Source organism: Triturus cristatus, chromosome 1_2 (genome assembly GCF_964204655.1).
Source record: "Triturus cristatus chromosome 1_2, aTriCri1.1, whole genome shotgun sequence".
Classification (NCBI taxonomy): domain Eukaryota; kingdom Metazoa; phylum Chordata; class Amphibia; order Caudata; family Salamandridae; genus Triturus; species Triturus cristatus.
This window is the reverse complement of record NC_140580.1, coordinates 102047477-102069882: the sequence shown is the minus strand read 5'-3', so window position 1 is coordinate 102069882 and position 22406 is coordinate 102047477. Positions and strand designations below refer to the sequence as shown.

At 48.6% G+C, this 22406-nt stretch overlaps 1 protein-coding gene across 2 annotated transcripts in view; it reads right to left on the bottom strand.

The window, feature by feature from the left end:
- EIF3A (eukaryotic translation initiation factor 3 subunit A) overlaps positions 1–22406 on the bottom strand; it is a 735236-nt gene that overhangs the window by 398018 nt on the left and 314812 nt on the right. For both annotated transcript variants that reach the window (XM_085602967.1, XM_085602977.1), the window contains exon 15: positions 12154–12276. In XM_085602967.1, coding sequence (XP_085459093.1) covers positions 12154–12276 — 123 coding nt within the window. The remainder of the gene's footprint in view (positions 1–12153; positions 12277–22406) is intronic.

Genomic DNA, 22406 nt, shown 5'->3' with positions numbered 1-22406 from the left:
GAGCAGATGGTGGCCAGGATCATTTTTCAGGAGGATGGCACCATTGCGTTAGCGGCTCCTGAGCTGGGACCGTGCGTCCCGGGGCCCAAGTCAGCCTCGGCGATGGACACAGCTCCCGGATGCCACGGCTGGGCAGGAGGAAACCGGAGATAATAGGGAGGGGGAGGACATGAGATCAGGGAAATGTCACTTCATACAGTATGCAACAAGCTATGACGCACCACATATACTACACACCTTCCCACTGATTGGTAGGTTACTGGTTGGAGACGAGGGGTTTTAGACTGTGGGTGAATACAGTTATGTTAGATCGGGGTTTGTCGGGGGGGGGGGGGGGGTGTTCAACAGTTGCTTTCTGCTTTACGACCCCAAGTTCCTATTGGAGATTGACGATTTTAGTTCATTCGCAGGTGCGGCTTAGGTTACTCCGGCCACCTGTTAGGGATTCCTTGTTCTCTGTGGGGGGGGGGGGGGGGGGGGGGGGGGGGCCGTTTTATGGAGCCATGCAGGTATTGCTAGAGGGCACCGCGGGGGCCCTAATAACCCGGCCAGGAGATTTTAATTGCATACTAGATGGGGATATAGTACGAAGCCCCAAATGACAGAGTCCCTCTCTCGAGTCATGGATAACTTGGATTTGATGCCACTCACTGGCACATACAGCCGCTTAGATCGACTGCTGCTGGCGAGGGTAGACCCAGAAATGATTAAGCGGTTTATCACTTGGAGAGGTTCCTCTCAGACTATGCACCAGTGCTGCTACATCTACATTAAGGCGCTGGCGGGGGAGTTTACTAGCGGTTAGGATATGGCACATGCACTCAACCCGGTTAGGATATGGCACATGCACTCAACCCCTGACTGACTCAGCTAGCTGGGAGACATTAGCAACTGCCATTTAGGAATATCTGTAGTGCAACTGGGGCACTACTACCTTTATGGCTAATCAATGGGACACCCTTAAGGCAGTGGTCCAAGGAGCCTGTATAGGGGGGACCACATGTGGTGTACGTCGACAATTGGTGGCGGAATTTGGCGCCTGTCAGCAACAGTTGGACTGGACCTACCTCATCTCTCACAAGACAAGGCAAATAACTTAGAGGAGACTATTACACTAGAGGAGCTTAGGCTTGCCTTGCAGGAGTTAAATATGGCAAATGCCCCTGGGGGCGACCGATTCCCTGCTGATTTCCTACAGGCCTACTCAGTAACACTGACTGAGAAACTACTGGAGATATTTTTAGAGGCTCGGAAGGTTAGGACTCTGATTCCTACTAAGCGCAGGGGCATCATTTGCTTCATGCGGGGGGGGGGGGCGACCAGGGGGATCCCTCCTCGTACCGCCCTCTATGATAATTTCTGATGTTAACGTTCTCTGTAGGTTGTTGGCGAAGTGCTTGCAGGTGGTGGCGCATGGGTTGGTTCATGAGGACCAATGCGGGTTAGGGGATGCCTTTTGGCGTGGGATCTTTACCCAGGGGAGGTCTTCCTCAAGTTTCAGGATGCACAGGACACCTTAGACATGAGGCAGGGTAACTTCCTCCACTACGCCAAGCTGGAGAACACTGTCAAAGATCTGGTGCATCCACCCACTGGCTCCACCGCCTTCTCATACATTACGAGGTTTGAATAGATTGGGCAAGGAAAGACACCTTGTCACACTATTCTATAAAGCTCTCAAGGAAGAAACCTCTAAAATACCCTACAGAGGAAGGGAGGCAGACCTGGGGGACACGATCCAGGACTCAGACTGGGATCTTGCATGTGGTCTGTTAAACAGAGTGTCTTGCAACCACAGTTTCAAACTGGGAGGAAGGCACCACCTTTTTGCATTGAGCGTGGCAATGTACCAATATTTTAAGCTTCTGGAAGGGGATGGCCCCTAGTCGGTGAAGTCACGAGCACAGAGGTTCCGTGCACAACGGCGGCATGCTTACTGGGAATGGTGTAGAGACCCCGAAAATGCAAATTCTCCAACAAATTCCTGCAACTTGCATTGCTCTTGGCGAAACATAGAAGCCATAGGCTAGATGGGGTCCCAGGTGCCGACCTTAGGGCTCGAGATGTGATGGAGTGAGGGACTGCGGAAGAGCACCACATACGGACAAGAGGGCTCCCAAAGCAGTAGAAGCTTGGAGGCTGCTGCTGGATGAGTTTAATACATATGGGACCTCTGACTCTGACCTGGCTCAAAAGGTTGATTAAACCATATATAGGGTACATGGTCATCTGATGGGGTCACCTAGTGTGGATCTATTCAATACATAGCTGGCTTGTAAACTTGCTGTATGCAATTATGTTTCTTATGTACTGCTTGTCAGCAGGGAGGCTGGATGGGGAACACACCGACTACCCATGTTGATATGCACCGAATGTCATGTTTACTGTTTTGAAAAAACTGAAAAGGAATATGCTACTTACCAGTATGCATCTGTTCTTGGCATGTAGAGCTGCAGATCTACACACTTTTGCATAGATCGCCATCTGGTGTTGGGCCCGGATGTTTGCAGTTTGTTTTTCCTCTTGGAAAGTCTTTTGGAAGTCACGAGGTCGGTGACTCCTCCTTTGGATCGTATTGCGCATGGGCTTCGGCTCCATCCTCAAATTGTTTTTCGCCAGCAAGGAAAGATGGAGCGTAGTAGTAACAGTGAAGAAACCCATGTGTGTTGTATCTAAATAAGATGGACTGGAACAGATACAGGTAGCCGGGGAGGTGGGTGGGCGTGTGTAGATCTGCAGCTCTACATGCCAAGAACAGATGCATACTGGTAAGTAGCATATTCCGTTCGAGGCATATGAGCTGCAGATTACACACTTTTGCATAGACTATATAGCAGTTCCCAACCTTAGCGGCGACCACCGGTATCTGTTGCAGTGGTTTGAAATAGTGTTTTTAGTACAGCCTGGCCCACACTAGCTTGTTGCTTGGTTTGCACATCTACACAGTAGTGTTTAGTGAAAGTGTGCGGTGTTGACCATGTAGCTGCTTTGCAGATATCATCTAATGGGATGTTCCCTAAGAATGCCATGGAAGCCCCTATTTTTCGTGTAGAATGGGCTTTAGGGGGAACGGATAGCGTTCGTTTTGCTTTGTGGTAGCACATCTGGATGCATTTTACAATCCACCTAGCTATCCATGATTTTGAGATGAGGTTGCCCTTGTGTGGTGGAGAGAAAGAGACAAACAGTTGTTTGGTCTTTCTGAAAGGTTGTATTCTTTGGATATAGTAAAGTAAGGCTCGTTTGACATCTAACGTGTGTAGAGCCCTTTCTGCAACAGTCTGAGGTTGCGAGAAAAATACCGGTAATTCTACAGATTGGTTTAGGTGAAAAGGGGAAATGACTTCAGGTAGGAATTTTGGGTTGGTACGGAGAACAACCTTGTTCTGGTGCATTTGAAGAAAAGGTTCTTGTATGGTAAGTGCTTGTATCTCACTGACCCTTCTAAGGGAAGTGATAGCTACAAGGAAAGCTGTTTTCCATGTGCAAAATTGCAGTTCGCATTTATGCAAAGGTTCGAAGGAGGCCCCATTAGCCTTGTGAGAACGATATTTAAGATCCACACAGGTGAGGGTGGTCCTCTGGGGGGAATTATTCTTTTTAGGCCTTCCATGAAGGCTTTAATGGCAGGTACTCTGAAAAGTGATAGGTGCTGACTGTTTTGTAGGTAAGCTGCAATTGCTGCTAGGTGTAGCCGAATGAAGGTATATGCTAGATTACACTTTTGTAGGTGGAGTAAGTAGCATATGAGGTGTTGAATAGACACGTCTAGAGGATGGATTGTGTTATGGCAATAAACAACAAATCTTTTCCACTTGGCAGCGTAGCAGGCTCTAGTGGTAGGACGTCTAGCTTCTCTGATGACGTTCATACAGTCAGGGGGAAGGTTTAGGTATCCGAATTCTAGGATTTCAGGAGCCAGATCGCAAGGTTGAGCTGAGCTGGGTCCGGGTGCCTGATCTCTCCATGGTTCTGGGTTAGGAGGCATAGTGAGAGGTGTTTTGGACTCCTAGGACATCTTGGGCTAGGAGAAAGATTTTGTGTGGAATTGCCCATCTCCATATGCTCTGTGCTAATTGAGAGAGCTGTGGAGAGTGTGTGCCGCCTTGTTTTTGAATGTAATACATGGCCGTCATGTTGTCTGTGCGAATGAGGACTGCCTTGCCTGAAATCTGCGTCTGAAAAGATTTTAGGGCTAGAAAGATTGCTAGTAACTCCAGATGGTTGATATGGAGTAACTTTTGTTGCGGCGTCCATGTGCCCTGCACTGTGAGGTGTAATAGATGAGCTCCCCAGCCGGAGAGCGATGCGTCTGTTAGGATTATTTGTGGAACGGGGTCCAGGAACAGTCGACCTTTGGAAAGGTTTGTGGGTACGGCCGTCTACCAACACCGGATCTGTCAGTTGCCCCTGGGCCTGGTTCCATTGGCGCGCTAAGCACTCTTGGAGTGGACGCATCTGGAGTCTAGCGCGGGGCACTATGAAAATGCAAGAGGCCATCATCCCTATCAGTTGCATAAACACTCTTGCTGGAAGGGAGTGTTGAAGTATGAATCTTTGTCGCAAAGCCTGAATGTTTGCAATCCTGGTCGGATTGGGGTAGTCTATTGCTTTTGAGGTGTCTATGGTGGCACCGAGGTATTGTTTTATGTGGGATGGTGTTAGCTGGGACTTTTGGTGGTTCACCGTGAAGCCTAGTTGGTGAAGTAGTTGGATTGTAGTGGCTGTGTGGTGTACACATTGGTTGTAGGACGTGGCTTTTATCAGCCAGTCGTCCAAGTATGGGAAGACGTGAATGTGCTGTCTTCTGAGGTGTGCCTCCACTACCGCTAGGCACTTGGTGAATACCCGTGGTGCTGTTGTGACTCCGAATGGGAGCACCTTGAACTGGTAGTGGTAGTCCACTACAAATCTGAGGTACTTTCTGTGAGCATGGTGTACTGGAATGTGGAAGTATGCGTCTTTCAAGTCCAGTGTGGTGAGGAAGTCGTTCTGGGAGAGGAGCGGAAGCACCTGCTGAAGGGTTACCATGTGGAAATGGTCTGAATGTATGTATGTGTTTAGAGGCCGGAGATCTAGAATAGGTCGTAGAGTCTCGTCCCTTTTTGGTATTAGAAAATATTCGGAGTAGACCCCTAAATTTTGCTGATTGACGGGAACTTGCTCTATTGCATGTTTTTGTAGGAGGGAGATTACCTCCTGTTTTAGTAATGTGGAATGTTATTGTGACATTGGGCGTTGCCTGGGTGGAATGTTTGGGGGGGTAGATGTTAATTCCAGGCAGTATCCTGACCGAATAATTTGGGTCACCCACTTGTCTGAGGTGATGGTCTCCCAGACATGAAGGAAATTTTGAAGTCTGCCCCCGACCGGAGTGGGATGGTCTGGAGGGAGCGGGGGGAAGTCATTGGGTAGGCGGTGTGGCAGAGCGGGCGGTATTTGTTTTGCCTCTGCCTTTATTATTATTGCCCTTATAGCCGCCTCTTTGATAACCCCTTGTGAAGGTGGACTGAGTGGGGGATTTGTAGGAAGTGGACGCGTTATCTGAGGAGTAGCCTCTAGATGTACTCCGAAAGGAAGAGCGGCGAAAAGAGCGCCTAGGAGGGTGTGACTACAGGGCTCCCATGGACTTCGCCGTATAGGTGTCCTTCATTTTTGAGAGGGCCTCATCTACCTTTGGGCCGAATAGGTGTTCTTGGTCAAAGGGATGATTCAGGATGGAGGCTTGTACCTCTGGTTTAAAACCAGATATTCTTAGCCAAGCATGGCGACGGAGGACGACGCTAGTGTTAATGGCCCTGGAGGCTGTGTCTGCTGCATCTAAGGCACAGCGTATAGAGGTGTTAGTTATGGTCTTACAGTCTGGAATTAATTCATTGGCCCTAGTTTTATATCTTTCAGGGAGGTGGTGCATTATGGTTTCTAATTCATCACAATGTGCCCCATCGTATCTGGCCAATAGCGCTTGGGTGTTGGCGATACACCATATAATGGCTGCCTGTGACGCAGTGCGCTTTCCTGATGCGTCCAGTAGCTTTGACTCTGTCAGGTGGTGGTGCTTCGCCGGACGCTTGGGAATTTGATCTTTTTCGTGCAGTGGAAACCACTAGGGAATCTAGTGGCGCTGGCCCTTTGATATAGGCAAGATCTGTGGGGGCAGCTTTGTATTTTTTCTCTATACGTGGGTTAATGACTCTGGCCCTCACTGGGTCCTTAAAAACCTCTGGCGCATGTTATACCACCCCCTTAAGCATAGGTAGTATGGAGGTAGACCTATGTGTGGTATCAAATGTGTCGAGGAGGAAATCCTCCTCCACTGGGTCAGTGTGCAGCTCTACCCCGTGATAGTGTGCCGCCCTTTGAAGTAGGTGGTGGAAACCAAATGAGTCTTCCGGTGGAGATGGCCTGGAAGGGTAAAGGTCATCTTGTGGGACGTCGGGAATATCTGGGTTATTGTAGTCGTCCCATGGGTCTGGGGATCCTGTAGGGGTGGGGTCTTGGGGCACATCCCCTGTATCGTGATATGGGTCCCCCTGATCATCATCGTCTGGAGACTGGGTCGGAGAGCGATGAGGTGGGGGTGGGGGTGGAGAAGGCGGAGGGGGCGGAGGTGGGGAAGGTATTCTGAAAGGGGAGGTAGCAGAGTCCTTCCTCTTTGGAGGTGGAGGCGGAGCCGGTTTGTCCAAATGTCTTTTTGGAAGAGAGTGTCAAATGTCCAGTTTTTGGGTCTCGGCTCGAAGGCTGCGCTTGCGCAGTCTCGATCCGAGATTTAATGACTTGGAGAAGAGGGGCTTGAACCCGCCCCTCTTCTGCCCTGTTCTCCATTGGCTGGCCTCTTCAATGCTGGCCAGCCATTGGAGAAGAGGTCCCGTCACTCCGATCAGGCCCCGTCCTTTTCAGATCGGGGGGCGTGTTTTTTGCAGAAAGTCTAATTATCTCCTCCAGCCAATGGCAAGAGGAGGTAACAGCAAAACACGCCCCCGAATCCGAAACCGCCGCTGCCTTTCTCCGAGGCATTTCTGCTTCGCCTCGGAGAAAGGCAGTGGTATGCTTGCCTTTTGCTCTGCCTTGTTTTTAAATTGTTATTGTTCATTCCCACCTGCTCCGCGCACGATCTGGTGTGAGCGTGCCATCACAGCACCTTTTAAAATCCGGATTATGATTTGCCAAAGCATTTCGTGGAGTCAGTGGCAAGTATAGCGATTATTCCAAAATAATTTGTAAACTGTTTAATGAGTGAAACCGGAGGGCTAGATATTGCGGTAGAAAAAAGTTCACTGCCCGTCAGTTTACTTAGCTCAGTTAGCTGGGGTGCCAGCTCCTTGTCGCTAGGACCGGAATTCATTTTTTGTCCCGAAACACAACGTCCGCTTGTTTTAGCGCGCTTTCGTTGGTTTGGCTGCAGTTTCCCACGCACCTGCATGAAAGCTTGACTTCAGTGTTATTTAGACCGTCTCGAGCATTCTTCGTACATGGTTTTGAGTCTCGCTTGACAAGGTCCAGATTGCATATGGCCGCCTGGAGGGCACAGCACCAAGCAGAAGTGCACGCGCTGTGCCCGGATTATCAGGGTCTCCGGTCGCAAGCAAACAGCCTATTATGTAACAGTCTGGCCGAGAGTACACAAACCCGAGCCGCCCCTCTGTTGCAAAGGCTGGGAAGGAGTCGGCCGCAGTACCAGGGCTAATTTTGGTAACCAGGCGGCTGTATTACGTGAACAGGTTATTTAAGTTTAACCTGCTGCTGTGTCAATACCCAAATCGATTATTTTCTTGCCGTGCAGTGAACGCTTCGTTAAAGGGGCGTGTTCGCTTTTTTTACATGAAATGCATTTTGAGCGCCCAGTTACCACAAACAGGTGGCACTGGGAAAAATGTAGAAGTAGCAGCCGCCAAATCTCAAAGTGACACGATCAGACAAGCACAGTGGTGAAGGATGACCCTCCAGGGCAGCTGAGGGCAGAGGAAGTGTATAGCCAGCCCCAGGGCATGACACCAGAGCTTCTGCCCTGGGACATAAACAAGTGAAATTCAGCAGTATAGTTAATTGAGTTAACTATACCACTGCCTCTTTTTGTGCCGGATCGCCACCTGATGGTCAGAAGAGTAATGCCCCTTCTTGCGATGGCCTCTCGTATTGCCATAGTCCCCCATGCATCCGCTACAAGAGTGCCTGGCGGCACAATGGTCACAAGTGGGGGGTTAATGGGATGCTCTAGCGTTGATTTGGACCCATCGCTCTCTGCAGTGGTGAAACAGCAGCAACCTGTTGCAGGGCCCGTTCTTCCTTAACCTAGTTACGCACGACCAGGGCCGATGTATCCCATAACGACCTGGGCACACCCCCCTATACCACGTGACACGTTGTGGCATGGTGCTGATCCCTGACGCGACAGGCTGCGGGAAGCGTGGATTGCCTTTAAAAGCAGCGCCCAGATGGACGCGCTGGAATCCGGCTTTTTGCGGATCCACGCGTGGAAGGTGAACCGACGCACGTCCAAAGTGGACAGGTAAATGAGGGTGCTGACACAGGGTGGCGGTGGAACAATGCAGAGAGTTCTAAACGGACCGATTGGGTCCAGACATGGGGGAAGGGAGGGAGATGCTCTTCCGATCCCTATGCTCGCACCAAAGCCCCTCGAGTGAGTGATGGTCTGTGTGGCTCCCTGGTCGCTTTCGAGGCTGGTGGCAGGGGGTCCTCCTCTTTCCGACCCTTTCGGGCCGCGGTTGGGGTGTCCTCATTGACATCATCCCGCAGATACTTCCCTGGGGCAACCGCACCACACAGCCTCAATCGTCCTGAATGCGCCCTGGCACTGTCAGCCTCTGTAACCGCCTTCCTCTCCCATATTAGTGAATAAACTCCTCTAAATATCTTGTAACATCCTTAATACCCTCCATAATTCATCGTCATAAATCCCCGGTCGAGCGTGGGGTATTAACTTGGGGAGGGGCCTGCATAATTTGTTCGCACACTCCCTGTCCACCCGCACGCCCATCCACGCATATTGTCCCCCCATAGGACGGTGACCAGCAGCTTTGCATCCCTGTGCCAACAACCCCCCCAGGGTCGGAGACACAGCCCACTCCACGCAGCCCCGCCTCCCCCGCCTCTATCTCTCCTTGCGCATCCTCCCCCCTGCCTCGCCTCTGGTGTCCCAGCTCCAACGCAACAAACAGCCGCTGGGGCACAAAAACACCCCCCACCCCGCCTCAGTTAAAACACAGCGGCACGCTACAATCACTCTCTCACACTACCTCACTCTCTCTATCTCACACTACCTCACTCTCTCTATCTCACACTACCTCACTCTCTCTATCTCACACTACCTCACTCTCTCTATCTCACACTACCTCACTCTCTCTATCTCACACTACCTCACTCTCTCTATCTCACACTACCTCACTCTCTCTATCTCACACTACCTCACTCTCTCTATCTCACACTACCTCACTCTCTCTATCTCACACTACCTCACTCTCTCTATCTCACACTACCTCACTCTCTCTATCTCACACTACCTCACTCTCTCTATCTCACACTACCTCACTCTCTCTATCTCACACTACCTCACTCTCTATCTCACACTACCTCACTCTCTATCTCACACTACCTCACTCTCTCACTCTCTCACACTACCTCTCTACCTCACTCTCTCACACTACCTCTCTACCTCACTCTCTCACACTACCTCTCTACCTCACTCTCTCACACTACCTCTCTACCTCACTCTCTCACACTACCTCTCTACCTCACTCTCTCACACTACCTCTCTACCTCACTCTCTCACACTACCTCTCTACCTCACTCTCTCACACTACCTCTCTACCTCACTCTCTCACACTACCTCTCTACCTCACTCTCTCACACTACCTCTCTACCTCACTCTCTCACACTACCTCTCTACCTCACTCACTCTACCTCTCTACCTCACTCACTCTACCTCTCTACCTCACTCACTCTCTACCTCACTCTCTCCACACCTCACTCTCTCCACACCTCACTCTCTCTACACCTCACTCTCTCTACACCTCACTCTCTCTACACCTCACTCTCTCTACACCTCACTCTCTCTACACCTCACTCTCTCACTACCTCACTCTCTCACTACCTCACTCTCTCACTACCTCACTCTCTCACTACCTCACTCTCTCACTACCTCACTCTCTCACTACCTCACTCTCTCACTACCTCACTCTCTCACTACCTCACTCTCTCACTACCTCACTCTCTCACTACCTCACTCTCTCACTACCTCACTCTCTCACTACCTCACTCTCTCACTACCTCACTCTCTCACTACCTCACTCTCTCACTACCTCACTCTCTCACTACCTCACTCTCTCACTACCTCACTCTCTCACTACCTCACTCTCTCACTACCTCACTCTCTCACTACCTCACTCTCTCACTACCTCACTCTCTCACTACCTCACTCTCTCACTACCTCACTCTCTCACTACCTCACTCTCTCACTACCTCACTCTTTCACTACCTCACTCTTTCACTACCTCACTCTTTCACTACCTCACTCTTTCACTACCTCACTCTTTCACTACCTCACTCTTTCACTACCTCACTCTTTCACTACCTCACTCTTTCACTACCTCACTCTTTCACTACCTCACTCTTTCACTACCTCACTCTCTCACTACCTCACTCTCTCACTACCTCTCTCTCTCACTACCTCTCTCTATCTCACTACCTCTCTCTATCTCACTACCTCACTCTCTATCTCACTACCTCACTCTCTATCTCACTACCTCACTCTCTATCTCACTACCCCACTCTCTATCTCACTACCCCACTCTCTATCTCACTACCCCACTCTCTATCTCACTACCTCACTCTCTATCTCACTACCTCACTCTCTATCTCACTACCTCACTCTCTATTTCAATACCTCACTCTCTATTTCAATACCTCACTCTCTCTCTGCTAATGCAATAGGTATCACATATGCAAAAAAAAGCTAATGCCAATAGAAATGACAATGCCATTTATTTAGGGATACAAAAATGATAAAAAAATAATGAGCAATACCAATAGCTCTACCTATATTGCCGAGACCATTGCATTGTAAATGCTTGTTGGATCCCTGGTGAGAGTTTTTTGTAAGGGATCCGGTGTAAATAGTTCCTGTGACAGCGTTTGGTCCGTCGGCGCTGAAGTCTTCGGGGCCGATAACTTTTTAGGCTTGTCTGTGCCAGTTTGCTTAGCACTGGGCTTGGGAACCTCCGATTTCTTGGTCGGCGCTGAGGTGGGCTTCGGCTTGGAAGTGTTGGTGCCGAGGGCCTTACGGGGTTTGGTCGGTACCGAAGATGGCGTCGGTACGGAAGCGCTGGGTTTCGACCTCCACATCTGAGTCGTCGGCCTCGGAAGCACCGACGAGGTCCTCTTCGGTGCGCTGCTGTCCCAGATCTTCGATGTCGTCTCCGAAGATATCGACTGGAACGGAGGTCGAGGAGTGTGCCATGTTTCGTCTGGCTCTTCGGTCCCGAATAGTCTTTTTCGATCTGAAAGACTTACAGGCCGGACAGTCTTGAGCCTCGTGTTCAGGGGAGAGGCAGAGGTTGCATACCTCATGAAGATCCGTGTGGGGGAATTTGGACCCACATCGAGGGCACTTCTTGAATGGAGTTCTTTCTATCAACCGGGACCGGAGCTTGGGTAGGCCCGAAGGCCGCCGTCGACGACTGGAACCGAAGATTTGTCGATGAGAAGGTGCGTTGATTGAGGAGATCGCGATCGAAACAATACCGCGATGTGAGGTGAGGATTCCGCTTCGATCATCGAACTCGAAAATGTTCGGAACCGGAGCGCGAAGATTACATCCGAGCCCGATGGCGGAAAAAAACAATCTGAGGATGGAGCCGAAGCCCATGCGCAATACGATCCAAAGGAGGAGTCACCGACCTCGTGACTTCCAAAAGACTTTCCAAGAGGAAAAACAAACTGCAAACATCCGGGCACAACACCAGATGGCGATCTATGCAAAAGCGTGTAATCTGCAGCTCATATGCCTCAAACATAAAGGTTTAAAAAAATAAAATAAACTTATAGGCAAGGGCTATCTTGCACTACCATCATTTATGGGCCTATAACATGTTTTACATCTTTCTAAGCATGATCATGAGACAAACTGATATTTACCTCATAAACCGATCGTCGTGAAGATTTGAGTTTTTCTTCAAACAAATTTCTATCCTCCAGCATCCGAGACATTCTGTTCTTGTGCTCCAGGGCCTTTTCACGCTCAAGTTTCATTGTTGTGATCTGCAAAATAGCTCATTTTTATTTCGCAGAAAGTATGTACTTACAAAGTAAACCAGCATTTTATTTTGAGTTTCAGCCATCAAATACAGGAATATAAATTAAAATAGCCATACAGCTCTGACAAATGCCAAAAAGTGTTAAGTCGAATACAATTTACAGATCCATTAACTTAAAGTAATCATAGGACATGAAGGGATTTTCATGTGCATTCTATGATGTTCCAAAACAAACCTAACCACCACTGGCAATGTCAGTAGGTCTGCATTATGACTAAAGTTCTCCAGTTAATGGGTTTATTCACTTGACACTTCATTTATGCGCTCGGTCACTTAACCTTGCAATCATATATGCATTGATTTCCCCACTGACTCACTTGCATTCACCCACGCATCAGTAAAAGACAAAAATGAAGGAAAGGTGCTTGTTGTTAGGTCAAAAGTGTAGAATATGTAGATAACACTGCACAGCAGCTTCGATTTCTATGCATACAATGTACAATCAGTTTACGTCACGCCCCAGAACTTTTTGAACGGCATAATGTAATATGCAATAACTGAAATGCATCTAGTACCATTGACAACTGCTGCAATTGCTAGTGGAAGTTTTATGAAGAGTTTGAAATCAATAGTGTCCCCTTCGAGAAAACAAATAGTTTACCTGTCTGTGTAGTTTTGCAGCTTGAAGACTTTCTGGATTCACTATGCTGTGCATTATTGAGCGGTCTAGTGGTTGGGTCCGGAATCGTAGTATTTTTTCCTTTTCTTTTTTCGTGGCCCAGGTGGGCGTTGACGTCCCACCATTTGGTGTCCTCCTGTGACGTCAGCGCACGTCCTCCGGAAGCTCCCACCTTTGGGCGCCATCTTCGGATTCTTTTTTTCTTGTCTTGTGCTATTCTTGTTTTTCCTCTTATTTTTTGAAAGTCCATTTTTAATCCCTTTCCTCCTGTCTCATCTTTCTGGCGGAGGTGGGTGGGTTCGCTAGTGAATCCAGAAAGTCTTCTAGCTGCAAAAACTACCCCACCAGGTAAGAAACTATTCGTTTGGCAGCGTGAATCTTTCTGGATTCACTATGCTGTGCATAGACTTTGTAGCAGTTTGCTATGTTTGTGGCGGCTGGGTGCAAGCTGAGCGTTGGTTGTTGAATATATGTTGAAGCACATTTTGTCCTACTTGTGCTTCCTTGTTCATCTGTATATCCACGCAGTAGTGCTTAGTGAACGTGTGCACTGAAGCCCATGTTGCCGCCAGGCAAATGTCGTGGATGGGTGTGTTTGCCAGGAAAGCTATTGTTGCTCCCTTTTTTCTGGTAGAGAGAGCTTGTGCTGCTCCTTGTAGTTCTTGGCCTTCCTGCTTGTGGCAGAATTGGATTGTCTGTGCGATCCATCATGCAATGGTTTTTTTAGTTACCGGTCTTCACAAGAAACTGCTTGCAAAAGACACAAAGAATTGCTTTGTTTTCCTACAATCTTTAGTCCTTTCAATGTTATGCATCACTGCTCTTCTAGCGTCCAGAGTGTGCAGTGACCTCTCTGTGGATGGTTTTTGGAAGAAACTTGGTATCTGTATTGTCTAGCTTATGTGGAACTCTGACACCACCTTTGGCATGAAATGTGGGTCTGTTCTCATTACCACCCTGTGATTGTGAATTTGAATGTAGGGTTCTTGTAGTGTTAGCAATTCGCTCACCCTGCGTAGCGAGGTGATTGCCACCAGAAAGGCCGTCTTTATGGTGAGCATATGTAGAGGCCTTGTGAATGGGTTTGAAAGGTGCCTTCATAAGTTGCGTTAGAACTACATTGAAGTTCCATGCCGGCGGTGGCATCGTCTTTGGGGGGGGGGGGGGGTTAAGATTCGTTTTGCCCTCCAGGACCCTCCAGGAATCTTTTTACCACCTGGGATGTAAAGAAACTTTCTCCGTTTCTCCTCTTGTGTAGGCTACTATTGCTGCTAGGTGTACTCTTAGCGAGGTGTAGCTTAGGTTACTCTTTAGCAAGTGTGTTAAGTATCTTAGCACTGTTGATTCCCTGGTGATTCTCTTCTGGAGCTTTTCTCTGATGCACCATTGGGTGAACCTTTTCCATTTTGCTACATAACACTTCCGTGTGGTGGGTCTCCTTGCCTCCCGCAGCACCGCCAGCGTGCTCTCTGGGAGCTTTAGGTGCGCAAACTCCAAGTCTTCAGGAGCCAAGCTGTTACGAGGAGGCTCTCTGTTTCTGGGTAGAGCACCCTTCCGTTTTGCATCAAGAGCAGGTCTCTTCTTTTTGGGAACTTGTATGGTGGCCCCTGTGACATTTCCACTATTTGTGAGAACCAGGACTGCCTGGCCACTGTGGTGCTACCAGAATCAGCGTCATGTTGCTGGTTCTGCACTTGCCGAGCACCTTGTGCATCAGCGTATCATGGGAAAAGCGTAGGCAAATGTCTTCGACCAGCTTATCCATAGGGCATTTCCTTGGGATTGCTGACCTGACTGTCTGGATGCAAAGTATTGGCATTTTGCATTCTGGTGTGTTGCAAACAGGTCTATTTATGGGGTCCCCCACTTCTTTAATAGCATTTTGCGTTTCCTGTGGATTGAGCTCCCACTCGTGGAATGCTGATGTCTATCTGCTGAGTCTGTCTGCTTCCACATTTTCCTGCCCTGGTAGATGTGCCTCCAGGAGGTCTATTTGTAGTGGGATGGTCCACCTCCATATCTCCTGCACTAGCCTTGATAGCGCCACGGATTGTGTTCCTCCCTGCTTGTTGATGTAGAACATCGTTGTGGTGTAGTCTGTTTGTATTAACACCCTTTGCCCATACAGCTGTTTCTAAAAGGCTTTTAGGGCAAGGAACACGGTCTTTAGTTCTAGGTAGTTGATGTGTTTGATCATATCGGTTTGTGTCCACAAACCCCTCACTTTGCGCAGGTTCATGTGCGCTCCTCACCCCATTTGGGATGAGTCTGTTGCAATGGTCACTGTTGGAGTTGGTGGTGTAAATAGCTTCCCCCTTGTTATGGTCTCTTTGTTCCACCACGCTATCTCCTCTTGCACTGCGTGCGTTACAACCACTAGATCTTCCAAACTCCCTGTTGCCTGTAACCATTGTTGATGGAGCCATTCCTGGAATAGTCTCATGTGGAGTCGAATATTGGGGACTAGGTTTATGCAGGACGCCATCATCCCCATGAGCTTGCTCACTGTCAGCGCTTGCCCCTTCCGGTATAGACTCCTCTCCTTTAGCAGGGCAAAGGTTCTCTTCTCGCTGGGGAACACCCTGCCCTGAATGGTGTTGATCTGTGCGCCCAGAAAGATCTTCACCTGTTCTGGTTCTGTCGAGGACTTTCCCTAATGTATCGAAAACCCTAGTTGTGGCAGCGTGTGCGTGACCCGCTGAGCATGTAGTTCGCATTGGTTGTAGGAGTTCGCCTTTACCAGCCAGTCGTTGAGGTAGGGATATACATGTATTCCCTGCCTCCGTAGGTGCGCTGCTACCGCAGCTAGGCATTTTGTGAAGACACTTGGTGCGGATTTCAGTCCAAAGGCTAGGGCCTTGAACTGGTAGTGCGCTTTGTTGATGGCAAATCTCAGTAGATGTTTGTGTTTTTGGTTCATGGGAATGTGTAGGTAGGCATCCTTGAGGTCTATAGTGGACATAAAATCCCCGTCCATTATTTGTGGTATAACTTCCTGTAGGGACATCATTTTGAATTTTTGCGTTTTTATGTATTTGTTTAGGAACCGTAGGTCTAGGATGGGTCTTAATGTTTCGTCCACTTTTGGTACGAGGAAGTAGTTGGAGTACACTCCCTGGTTTCTTTCCTTGTACGGCACTGTTTCTATTGCCTCCTTGTGGAGGAGTTCTTGTGCCTCCTGCAGAAGAAGAGAGCTCTTGTTGAGCGCGTTTTGTTGGTTGGCCTCCTGTTTGATGGCTTTTTTTTCCAGTTCTATACGGTAGCCAAACTATGATTTTGAGTATCCATTTGTCCGTTATCTTCTTCCACTCCTGGAAGAAGGATTTCAGTCTACCTCCTACCTGTGTAACATGTTCGATCATTTCTTCTTTGTGTGTGTCTAATTATTTTTTGAGTCTTTTGTTGTGCCGCCCCTCTAGAGATGGTCTGGCTGGGCACGTTTGGTACAGCGGAGTCACTTGGAGGCGGGTTGCTGTCCCCCTCTTCTCGTTTGTCTCCATCCATTCGATCGCCCCCAAAAGGACTAGCCCCTCGGTTGGTACTGCCAGCTTTCCTGTTGCTGACCCTGCTGCTGCGCCTGGTTGTTTCCTTGGTAATTTTGCTGGAAGGCCTGGTGCAATGTTCCCGGTTGGCTTCCTCCTCTGCCGCCCGGTCTCTTTGAGGGTGTGCCTCTTCTCAGCCCTCTGAACTGCAGTGCTCCCATGGACCTTGCAGTTTCATTATCCTTTTTGTGCTGTGTCAGCTTCTCGTCGACTGGTGTCCCAAACAGCTGTTCCCCGTTGAAGGGGGTGTTCAGAATATTGTTCTGGACTTCCGATTTGAAACCCGAGATCCTCAGCCAGGCATGCCTCCTCTCCGTTACTCCAGGGCCGACTTTAGGCAGGTGTTGGCCATGTTTTTGCCTTCCTCCACCAGGTGTGTTGCCCTCTGCTGGTATTGTTCTGGGAGATGTTTGAGCAGCTGCCCGACCTCCTCCCAATGTTGGTACACGTGCCGGTTTATTAGGGCATTTTAAGTCCGCAATGAGCCATTGATTCGCCGCATTCCTCTCTACTTTCCTCCCCACAAGGTCTATTCTCTTACTCTTTGCCTGGAGGAGGCCCTGAGTTCGTGGGAATTTTGGCCCTCTACCTGGCTGTTAATGTTTTAATGGAGTCAGCTGGTACGGATCCCTGGATATTTGCTGGGTCCTTTGAGGAATGCTTGTACTTGTTCACTGTCCTAGGGGTGACAGATCTGTGGCTGCTGGCTCCTTGAAAGCTTTCCTGCCCTGGTCCAGCACACTTGGGAGCATGGGTAGGAATTGGCTCCTAGTTTGAGTGGGGAGCAGAGTCTCCAAGAAGAAACAAGCTTTTGGTTTCTCTTCCTCTAATTTAACCCCATATGTTGCTGCAGCAATCTTGATGACCATGTTTTAAATGCCAATGTAGTTTGACGTCGAGGTCCTGCCATTCCAGGTCCTGCGCCTCCGAGGATGTCGAGCCCAAGTATGTTCGCTAATCGTCCTCGCATTCTCCTTCGTAATAATACAAGCCCTCTTCGTCCTGTTGCTCTGCTGGTTCAGGAGTTTTCGGCGGCTCGGCAGCGCCGAACTCCTCTTTGACTTGTGTTTCGACTACCGTCGAGGGCTTCGTAGGTATGGTGTATCTGCTCATCCGTTCATCGAAGTCCTTTTCCTCTGAAGCATACTGTCCATTTCGGCCTCGAGCCTTCTCTTCTGCCTCTCCATTTCGGCGTCGAGAGTTTCGGCGCTTCTCTTCGAGGTCGATGTTGACATCGAAGTTGCCTTCGCTCTTTCGGCGTAGAGTGTGGCTTTTCGGCACTGTGCTTCGAAGACCTAGGCTTTTCTAGAGCTTTCGCCGTCTGGGAGTCCTTTTCGAAGGATCCGCTGGGCTGTTTGTCCATGGACGCAGCTGTAACCGTCGAGTGCTACGACGCCAGTGCTCCTTTCGAGGACTTTGGCTCAGTTTTCCGAGAGTCTGTCGGGGCTTTTAGGGTTGACGTCACGGGAGAACACCAAATGGTGGGACGTCGATGCCCACCTGGCAACCAAAAAAAAAAAAGAGAAAAAATACTACAATTCCGGACCCAACCACTAGAACGTGGAATAATGCACAGCATAGTGAATCCAGAAAGATTCACACTGCAAAATCCCATTTGCTCACAGCTATTCTTCACATTCCATCTTTTATACCGATTCATGCAGTGCACTGCTGCTTACTCGCTGCTACAAGTTCAAAGTAAACTCTGGCACTTATGTATTCCATGAAAAGGAATATGCTACTTACCAGTATGCATCTGTTCTTGGCATGTAGAGCTGCAGAGTCACACATTTAGCATAGTAGATCGCCATCTGGTGTTGGGCTCGGATGCTTGCAGGTTGTTGTCGTCTTCGGAAGAAGTCTTTGGTCACAAGATAGGTGTCTCCTCCCTTGGACGACAGTGCGCATGGGCATCAACTTCATTGTTAGATTGTTTTTCGCCATGATGGGAAATGGAGTTTGTAGAAAAGAGAGATGTCCATGTGTGTTGTCTAAGTAAGACAATGCTGGAACAGATACAGGTCCCGGGAAGGTGGGTGAGCGTGTGTGACTCTGCAGCTCTACATGCCAAGAACAGATGCATACTGGTAAGTAGCATATTCCGTTCGAGGCATATGAGCTGCAGATCACACACTTAGGATAGACTATATAGCAGTATCTCCCCTAGCGGCGGCCACCTGTATCAGTTGCAGCAGTTTGAAACAAAGTTTTAAGGACAGCCTGACCCACAGAAGCTTGTTGCTTTGCTTGTACATCAACACAATAGTGTTTGGTAAAGGTGTGTGTTGTAGACCATGTGGCTGCCGTACAAATATCTTCTAAGGGAATGTTTCCTAAGAATGCCATGGAAGCCCCTATTTTGCGTGTGGAATGCGCTCTAGGGGGAACCGTTAGTGTGCGTTTAGCCTTGTGGTAGCATATTTGGATACATTTAACTATCGACCTAGATATCACAGATTTGGAAATGGGGTTGCCTTTATGTGGTGGAGAGAAAGCGACAAAATAGTTTTGTTTTGCGGAATGATTTGGTTCTGTCGATGTAGTAAAGAAGGGCTCTTTTAACGTCTAGGGTATGAAGAGCTCTTTCAGCTAACGAGTCTGGATTTGGGAAGAATACTGGTAACTATTGATTGGCTAAGATGGAACGGAGATGTGACTTTTGGAAGGAATTTCAGATTTGTTCTAAGAACCACTTTGTTACGGTGTAATTGTAAGAATGGTTCTTGTATGGTTAAAGCCTGGATCTCACTTACCAGTCTAAGGGATGTAATAGCGATAAGGAAAGCCACTTTCCATGTGAGGAACTGTAGTTCGCATTTATGCAGAGGTTCAAATGGGGGTCCCCTGAGCCTTGTAAGAACAATGTTTAGATTCCACACTGGAGAGAGTGGTAATGTGGGAGGAATAATCCTTTTAAGTCCTTCCATGAAGGCTTTGATCGCAGGTACTCTAAAGAGTGACAAGTGTTGTCTATTTTGTAAGTAGGCTGCTAATGCTGCTAGGTGGAGAGGTATGGATGAGTATGCCAAATTACATCTTTGCAAGTGCAGTAAGTACCAAATGATGTCCTGGATGGATGCATCCAGTGGGTTTATATGATTGTTAGTGCAGTAAATGGCAAATCTTTTCCATTTTGCAGCGTAGCAGGCTCTAGTGGTAGGTCTTCTGGCCTCTCTTATAATATTCATGCAGTCTGGTGGTAGGTTGAGATAACCGAACTCTAGGACTTCAGGAGCCAGATTACCAGGTTCCGTTGACCTGGATCTGGGTGTCTGATTTCTCCATGGTTCTGGGTTAATAAGGACGGGGAGAGATGCAGTTTTTGGTGTGGCGCTAGCGAGAGTTCCAGTAGTGTTGGGAACCACGGTTGGCGTGCCCATGTGGGAGCTACTAAGATCAGTTTGAGAGACTGTTGCCTGAGCTTGCGTACCACTAATGGAATGAGTAGGAGAGGCCGAAAAGCGTACGCAAATCTGCCCGACCAGTTCATCCATATTGCATTGCCCTTTGACTCCGGGTGTGGAAACCTGGCGGCGAAGGTTGGGCATTTTGGCGAACAGATCTATGTCTGGTTGGCCCCATTGTTGGAAGAAGGGTATTAGGACTTGGGGATGTAGTTACCATTCGTGTATCTGTTGATTCTGTCGACTTAACAGATCGGCAATCTGATTGTGAACCCCTGGAAGGTGTTCTGCAAGTAGGTATATTTTCTGGGGAATGGCCCATCTCCAAATGTTCTGTGCGAGCTGGGACAGCTGGAGAGAATGTGTGCCCCCTTGTTTCTGTATGTAATACATGGCTGTCATGTTGTCTGTCCGGATGAGGACAGTTCTGTTTTGGAGATGTAGTTGGAATGATTTCAGTGCTAGGAACACTGCTAGCAGTTCCAGGTAATGGATATGGAGCCTTTTTTGTTGAGTGGTCCATTTGCCCTGAGTGGTGTGGCCGAGGACATGGGCTCCCCATCCTGTGAGCGATGAGTCTGTTGTCAGCACGATCTGTGGAAGAGGCTCTAGGAACGGCCGCCCTTTGGAGAGGTTTGTTATGTTCCACCATTTGAGAGAGCGATTTGTGCGGCTGTCCACCAACACCAGATCCGTAAGTTGTCCGTGAGCCTGGTTCCACTGACGTGCTACACATTCTTGCAAGGGGCGCATTTGAAGTCTGGCACAAGGAAGATGCATGGCGCCATCATGCCTATGAGTTGCATGAACACTCTTGCTGGAAGAGTGTTGGATTTGTAATTTTGCGATAAGAGCTTGTATATTGGCTATCCTGGCTGGATTGGGATATGCTAGGGCTGTGGAGATGTTTATGGTGGCCCCTAGATACTGATGTATGTGAGCAGGTTGGAGGTGAGATTTGGGATAGTTTATTGTGAATCCCAAGTTGTGTAAGATTTGGATGATTTGGGGACTGTGTAGAACACACTTGTTGAATGACTTGGCTTTTATTAGCCAGTCGTCTAGATACTGGAAGACATGAATTTGTTGCCGTCAGATGTGCTGCTACTACTGCTAGACATTTTGTGAATACTCTGGGTGCGGTTGTTACCCCGAATGGAAGGACTGTAAACTGGTAGTGTTGTCTGTCCACCACAAACCTTAAATACTTCCTGTGGGCAGGATGTATGGGAATGTGGAAGTAGGAGTCCTTGAGATACAGGGTGGTAAGTAAATCGCCTTGTTGCAGTAGTGGGAGCACTTGTTGAAGAGTGATCATATGGAAATGATCTGAGTTGATATACAGATTTAGTGGTCTGAGGTCGAGTATTGGTCTTAGAGTCCCGTCCTTTTTGGGGATTAGGAAGTAGAGTGAGTATACCCCTGTACCCTGATGTTCTAAGGCAACTGGTTCTATTGCGTGTTTTTGAAGAAATGAGAGAACCTCTTGTTTGAGAAGTGTTAGATGGTCCGGTGACATAGAATGTTGTTTGGGTGGTATGTGGGGGTGGGGGTAGTTGTGAGTTCCAGGCAGTAACCATACTGGATAATTTGTTTGACCCACTTGTCTGTTTAAATGGAGTTCCAGACAGGTAGGAACGAAAAGTTTCTTACCTGTCGGTGTAGTTTTGCAGCTTGAAGATCTTTCTGGATTCACTATGCTGTGCATTATTCCGCGATCTTGTGGTTGGGTCCGGATTCGTAGTCTTTTCTTTGTTGTTTTTTTTTGTTTTTTTCGTAGCCCAGGTGGGCGTCGACGACCACCATTTGGTGCACCTTCCGTGACGTCGTCGTGCTTCCTGCGGAAGTCCCACCTTTGGGGCGCCATCTTCGGGTTCTTTTTTCCCTCTTTGTTTTTTTTTTTTTTTTTCTCTTTTTTTACCCTAGGCGATTGCTTAATCCTTTTGTCCATTTTCTGAACGTTTCCATTTCTTTGATCTCTTCCATTTTACCCCCTCTTCCTCCAGCCTCATCTTCCTGGCGGAGGTGGGTGGGTTCGCTAGTGAATCCAGAAAGATCTTCAAGCTGCAAAACTACACCAACAGGTAAGAAACTTTTCGTTTTGCAGCGTGAATCTTTCTGGATTCACTATGCTGTGCATAGACTTTGTAGCGGTTTTCCTAATTTTGTGGTGGCTGGGTGGAAGATGAGCGTTGGTCGTTGAAAATGTGTTGTAGCACCTTCTGTCCGACCTGTGCTTCCTTATTCATTTGAATGTCCACGCAGTAGTGTTTTGTGAACGTGTGCACAGATGCCCAAGTTGCGGCGAGACAAATGTCTTGGATGGGCGTGTTTGCCAGGAAGGCAACGGTGGCCCCCTTCTTCCTTGTGGAGTGAGCCTGGGGCCCCTCCGCTAGCTCCTGTCCAGCCTGTTTGTGACAGAATTGAATAGTGAGGGCAATCCACCTAGCGATGGTGCCCTTGGTCACTGGTCTACCCATGAAGCTAGTAGCAAAGGACACAAACAACT